Here is a 7,016-nt window from a genome sequence, read left to right as displayed (position 1 = left end):
AAGACACCATTTCAAGCGTGGCTGTTTTCGTGCGGGTGACACGTAAAAGCACCCACTACACTCTCTGAGTGGTTGGCGTTAGGAAGGGCATCCAGCTGTAGAAACTCTGCCAAATTAGACTGGAGCCTGGTGTTGCCATCCGGTTTCACCAGTCCTCAGTCAAATCGTCCAACCCATGCTAGCATGGAAAGCAGACGTTAAACGATGATGATGATGATGATGAAATTAATTAACAATTAACTATATTTATAATTATTGCTAATTGAGTGTTGTTAAAATGATTATTTTTGTTGTTTTCAGAAACCTAGGAAAGGCTATTTTGGAAGGGAAACATATTCGAATTGATGAAGACGGATTTGAAAATTTCGATGACTATTTTACAGAAACTGGTAATAAGAAACACTTCCAGTTATCTTCTTTTTATTACTTGCTCCTCCTCCTCCTCATTTAGTGTCTGATTTCCATGCTGGCATGAGTAAGAGGGTTTGATTGGTGCTGGTGAGCTGGAGAGTTGCACTAGGCTCCAGTCTGTTTTGGCTTGGTTTCTACAGCTGGATGCTCTTCCTGTTTACGTTATTTATTTCCCATGCTGTAATAGAGGTATATAATGTTGTATGAATTGTGGGTCAAGTTCTATTAATTGATGTCCGAATAGATATTAAAGAACAAATTCAAAGACAAGTTGCAATCGACTGCTCGGAAACATTTATTACTATTGCTAAAATTTGATACAGCAAAATGGTAGGTCATTATATTTGTTAAAACATATGGATTTAAATGCTCATAAAAATGAAGTTATAAAGGTTAGTGAAAAAAGAACCTGAAATACAGCATCACAAAAATTCTGGTTACTTCTGTTCAAAATGTTTGTTAGACACTAAGCATAACATCAACGATTCTGATTTGAAATCTGTCCAAGCTGAAAACTGCAAAAGGAAATCAAAATGTTTTCACATGAAAATCTCAGATCGCTCATAGTAAAACTCTTCTCCCTAGGGACTTAGCAGGCCAGAACTTCCCATTTTATAACTGATGAACAGATGCTAGGCTAGTCCATCATGTTAAAGGTGTGGGTGGATCTGACCATCACATGGTGAACCAAAATTGGTAGTTAAAAGTAAAAAGCTACAATGTGGGCAGTTAAAGTTCAAGAGTGCTCATGTTGCTGCTATACTGTCTTGATTAGAACAGTTTTGATCCAGGACTTAACTGGATAAAGTAGCTTTAGATACACTGTCTGAAAGGAAAGACTAAGTGATAAAGGTGGTTGTACCTTTGATTACAGATCTACTTGGTCAGTACACACACTTCAAGGCAGAAGAATCTTTAGTCGAGTGAATTGACCCCAGTACTTATTTGTTTTTGATACTTATTCTATCCAACTCTTTTACTGAACCACTTAGTTACAGGAATGTAAACACACCAAACACTGGCTGTCAAGCAGCAGTGAGGACAAACACACACACACGCATATATATGACAGGTTTCTTTCAGCTTTTTTTTCTGCCAAAACCACTCGCACAACTTTGGTCGACCCAAGGTTATAGTAGAAGATACTTACCCAAGGTTCCCTGCAGTAGGACTGAACCTGGAACCATGTAGCTTTGAAGTGAGTTTCTTACTACAGCTTTTCCTAACGCAGTCTGCTTCATTAAGAACATAACCACATAAAAGTTAATTGATTTATAAGTTATTTTGTTACTTTTTTGCAGACTCTGATGTAGAAATTGCGAACCACACTGACAATGTTGTAAGTATCTTTTCAATTTTGCCATTCAAATACTTCCCATGAGAGCTTTGGTGATGTGCCTTGCTTGGGAAGACCTCTCAAGCTGAGTGAAATCATAGTCGTGGCCGATGCCAGTGTCGCATAACTGGAACGTTGGGCAATATGCTGTGCTTGAGAAGACCCGTCAAGCCAAGTGAAATTGCAGTTGTGGCTGGTGCCAGTGTCGTGTAACTGGCACCCATGCTGGTGGTACGTAAAAAGCACTGTTCGAACATTGGGCCTCACAGAGCCAGTGACTGAGACCTTTGATGATGTACTATGCTTGAGAAGACCTGTCAAACCAAGTGAAATCGTAGTCATGGCCGATGTCGATGTTATGCAACTGGCACCCATGCCAGTAACATGTAGAAAGCACTTACTACACTCTTGGAGTGGTTGGAGTTAGGAAGGGCATCCAGCTGTAGAAACCCTGCCAAATCAGATTGGAACCTGGTGCAGCTCCCCAGCTTACCAGTTTTCAGTCAAAATGTCCAACCCATGCCAGCATGGAAATCGGACGTTAAATGGTGATGATATTTTCCCATGTAGCTGTGTGGTGAAGAATCTTGCTTCCCAACCATATGGTCTTGGGTTCAGTCCCACTATGTGGAAACTCAGGTAAATACCCTCTACTATAGCTCCAGACTGACTAAAGGTTTGTGAGTGAAAATGGTTCATCATGGCTTTTAGTAGTTATGGTGGAGGTACCAGAATTTTCTTTGCCAACCTTCCACCACAACCTTTGCTACGTGAGTGCAGACAAACTGTGGAAGTCCATGAGTTCCTGCTCTTTTGTGATAAACTCAATCTGTTGCCTATCACCACCTGATCCTTAAGTACTTTTAACAGAATTTCCTCTGAGCATAATTTCTTCTTTTTCTCCCATCAGATGAGAAGGGGTCACGGATGCTCTCCTTTCTTCCTATGGTCAAGTCATAAAAAAAAAAAATTGCAACAGGATTATTATGTTGATATCTATTATGTTAAGGCGACAAGCAGGCAGATATGTTAGCATGCCAGGCGAAATGCTTAGCGGTATTTTGTCTATCTGTACGTTTTGTGTTCAAAGTCCTCCAAGGTTGATGTTGTCTTTCATCCTTTCAGGGTCACTAGATTAAGTACTAGTTGCCTACTGGGGACAATCTAATCGACTGGCCCCTCCCCCAAAATTTTGGTCCTTGTGCCTAGAGTAGAAAAGAATATTTATTATGTTGAGGATTATTATGTGAAATATTTATTTAAATATTATTTTTGTTTATTTCAGAAAATAGTGGCTGTAAAACCTGCAGCAGATGATGATAATGATGCCAGGAATAGTGTGTCTCCTCTTTCTCTCACAAATTTCCCTGCCAGGAAAAGGTAAGCTTAAAAACAAATGCTATTATCATAAAATCCTTCCTTGAAATTTCATGGCATGTGCTTATGTTAGAAACAAATAATATTAAGGCCCGTTTCTGTCCCTCTATCATAATTTCATCTCCTTCGATACTATTTCCCATTCGGTTGAGGGGATCTTGTCTTTTAGGTATTTGCAAAACATCACTCGTGCTCGTGTCATGAAAAATGCACTAGGTACACTTTGTAAAGGGATTATTGTTATGAAGGGCAGCCAGCCATAGAAACCAGGCCAAAGTAGGAGCTAGGCACCGTCATCTGGCTTGTTGGTTCCTTTTAAACCATCCAAATCATACAAGCATGGGAAAAAGGCTATTAAATGCTGATAATGTTGGTGATTTACTTCAATGTTTTGTCCTAATTTCTGGGTTGTTTATTAAAGACTATAGCAAGAAGAGTATTTTAGGGGTCGAGCTATTCAAGAATGAAATAATATATATTGTTATAGAAAAACAAAGCCTTAAAATGAAGAGGATATTGATATGGAGTGGTGGGTGGAGAGGGAGAGTTGTAAAATGTTAGTACAGGCATTGTTTCACTGAGAAGGTGTATTAAAACAAAAAAGATAAAAAACTCTTCCCACTTCATAATCTGTCAGTTAGGATGTTTTTTTTTTATGAAATATATTTCTATAGGACTGGGGGCGGGGGATATGGGGGTGTATTTTGATTTGTATTTTTTTTATTTGGTTATTAAACGAGAGCCTTTTATTTGCAGATTATCATTTCCTGTTGAGTCAATGTCAGATTCTTGTTCAAATGCTTCTGAAGAGTAAGTATTTCTTCTTATCTTTAAGCTCTTGGATAAAACAGAATATATTGTATGTGTATGCATATACACATACATATGCACACGAAGCACACACTAATTTGGTTTGACTACCATCTGTGCAACATCCATATTCCTCCCTGTGCCTGTCATATTTTATGTCCCCGCCATAACTTCCACACACGCCAGCTTAATTTAATTTGTCCTTAGTCGAAAGACACCCGTTGTTAATGTCCTGTTATTTGTATTTGTGTACCATTTCTCCGTTTTTTTCTGTCCTTGTTTTCATATATATTTGCTGCTTTCTTCCCAGGAATCTAGTGCTCTTAGCTTATTTTTACTTTGGGGCTGGCCAGATTAGAGCAATCTTGAGTATAACCAGCCAAAATTGCAACGATAATCTGGAATTCGACTGAGTAAGAAAACTCCGAATGACCTGTCCTTGTTTTCTTTGTATCGTCTATCTGGATGTGTTGTCCCTTTCTTGTGTCACCTAACTGTCTGGATGTTTTGTGTTTTTGTCTCATTTTTGTATTTTATATATATATATATATATATATATATATATGTAGTTGGAATTTATAGAAAAACAAAAGACAAAGACAGATATATAAATAACAAACAGGTGCATTAGTTTAACGCTCGAGAATGTGAGAAAGTCTTTTATGTTTTGAGCCTGTGCTCTTCAGCAGAAAGGAACACAGAAAATAAAGAGAGAGAATAAAAAAATGCTTTAGAGGCTAGTGCTCAATCATGGTGGTTGTCTACTCCTTATGGAGAGTTTGACCACCTCCTGTGCCTACACCTTAGAACCATTATGGCATCTGATGTGGGTTTTTAAACGAGACAATGTTTTGAAAAGACACCCACATAAATTGCATATCCGATTTGGACCACCAAGAGCTGTGGATAAGTTCGGATCTTTGTGGATCTTAAAATGTCTTTTGATTTGCAAACCTTCTGGGATACATTGCATTCAAAGGTGTGCACAGACACATAGGCAGAATATTTATATATATCATTATCGTCATCATCATTGTTTAACGTCCGCTTTCCATGCTAGCATGGGTTGGACGGTTTGACTGAGGACTGGTGAACCAGATGGCTATATATATATATATATATATATATTGCTTAGGCAAAAAATCTCAAAGTTGTATTTCTTTGAAATCAGGATTTTGTCTTATTCTTTGAATTCTGCTTCTATAAACAAAATAAATATAGAAAACAGTTCATTAATAATGGTTTCATTTTGTGTTGAAGGGTTTCATATGTGCAAAGAGTCATCAGTAAACGTGGAATGAAGTCACTAGCCGACACTAGTGCTGCTGACTCTGAAGACGGTGACCATCAAGAAGTGATAGTCTCAGAGAAGGAGGTGACCACTGCAAAGACTTCTGAAGTGTCTCCTGCATCCTCTAATTCTAACAACAATGTCAGAATAATCACTAAGCGAGGTATGAAATCCTTTCCTGAAGATGAGGAATCTTTTGTCCAAAAGGATGCTTCATCACCTGCAAAGGAATGTCTCTCCATAAATGTCTGTGATCCACCAGCTGAAGAAACAGAGATAACTGTCAAAAATGGAGGCAACACAAGTCTTTCAAGTTCAAAGGAATGTCAAGGTATTTTCTGCTCACTCACTCTCTTTCTCATTCACTTTCACTCATTTCTCTCTCCTTCATTCACTTTCTTTCTCCCAAATTGTCTCTTTCATTTTCTTTCTTTCTCAACGACAACATGGATGAATTCAGCAATTTCTGTTCTGTTGGTGACTTCCTCCTCCTTAGCAAATATCCCCACCCCTGGAGTCCCAATTTGGATCTGTGGGTAAGAAGTTTGCTTTCTAACTATGTTGTCTTGGGTTCAGTCTCACAACAGGGCACCCAGGGTGTCTTCTACTATTGCCTTAAGCCAACTAAAGTCTTGTGAGTGGATTTGGTGGATGGAAACTGAAAGAAGCTCATTGAATGTGTATATATATATATATATATATATATATATATATATATATATATATATATATATATATATATATATATATATATCAAGTGTTTTAATCCGGGTTTTGTCCCCGTTAACAGGGGTGGCCCAATCTACCTCAATGCCATAGCAACCAAGGTAGGCAGGTGCAGCCCACACCAACCTTTGGGCTGGCTGGCTGGCTGGTGCCCATTCTCCCTTTCTATCATGAGGCTTTTTTGGAACTGCATTTTCTACAGGGAGCATGCCCTTACTTACCCCAAACCTCAATTTCGAGATATGAATTATCCCGAGACCAAGGCCCCTACCACGATTGTTAAGATATGTGGTGGAAAACTAGCTCAGGAAGGCAGGGACACTATTCCTTGAAACCCCTTTCAGAGCTGTCGATGCCTAGCTACTTCTGTAAACATAAGTGAAATACATTCACTGATTTCGAAAATAGGACACAGGAAATGTGTCAAGGCTGACAGGAAGCAGTACTGCTTCTTAGGGCTAAATAGCAGTAGTATTCTTCCTGTTCATGGGACTGTCACATTACGTTGACAACATACCACCACTTTATCATGTTACTACTGTATAAATCTCTTTGAGAGATTTAGAAAAGTATTATTTCTATTTTTTATCTTGTTTTCCAGAAAATGAAGATGATGAAGAAAATGAGGATGATCTAGAAAATGACAATATAAATAATAATGCAGATGTAAGTAAAATTTATTAACATAATTTGGAATTAAGGCAGTGGTGAGCTGGCAGAATGCATTTCTTCTGACTCCCTACATTCTGAGGTCAAATTCTGCCAATGTCGACTCTGCCTCTATTACCCTTCTGGGGTTGATAAAATAAGTACCAGTTGGGCACTAGGGTTGATCTTATTGGCTTAGTCTCTCCCTCAAAATTGCTCAAAAAGCACACTCTGAGAGTGTAGTGGGTGCTTTTTACATGTCACTGGCACAGGAGCCAGTCAGGCGGCACTAACATCGACCATACTCGGATGGTACTTTTTATGTGCCACTGGCATGGGAGCCAGTCAGGCATTACTGGCATCGACCCATATATATATCTATATAGAAGAATATATATATATATATATATATATATA

At 38.5% G+C, this 7,016-nt stretch overlaps 1 protein-coding gene across 1 annotated transcript in view; it reads left to right on the top strand.

Annotated features, from left to right (window-relative positions):
- LOC128249309 (uncharacterized) overlaps window positions 1-7,016 on the top strand; it is a 13,227-nt gene that overhangs the window by 5,129 nt on the left and 1,082 nt on the right. Inside the window, exons 3-8 of the mRNA XM_052972545.1 lie at window positions 301-389; window positions 1,713-1,750; window positions 3,033-3,127; window positions 3,881-3,934; window positions 5,195-5,556; window positions 6,553-6,617. Coding sequence (XP_052828505.1) covers window positions 301-389; window positions 1,713-1,750; window positions 3,033-3,127; window positions 3,881-3,934; window positions 5,195-5,556; window positions 6,553-6,617 — 703 coding nt within the window. The remainder of the gene's footprint in view (window positions 1-300; window positions 390-1,712; window positions 1,751-3,032; window positions 3,128-3,880; window positions 3,935-5,194; window positions 5,557-6,552; window positions 6,618-7,016) is intronic.

The sequence above is a fragment of the Octopus bimaculoides genome, chromosome 13 (genome assembly GCF_001194135.2).
Source record: "Octopus bimaculoides isolate UCB-OBI-ISO-001 chromosome 13, ASM119413v2, whole genome shotgun sequence".
Classification (NCBI taxonomy): Eukaryota; Metazoa; Mollusca; class Cephalopoda; order Octopoda; family Octopodidae; genus Octopus; species Octopus bimaculoides.
The sequence above is the reverse complement of the archived record's forward strand: the minus strand, read 5'-3'. Positions and strand labels throughout refer to the sequence as shown.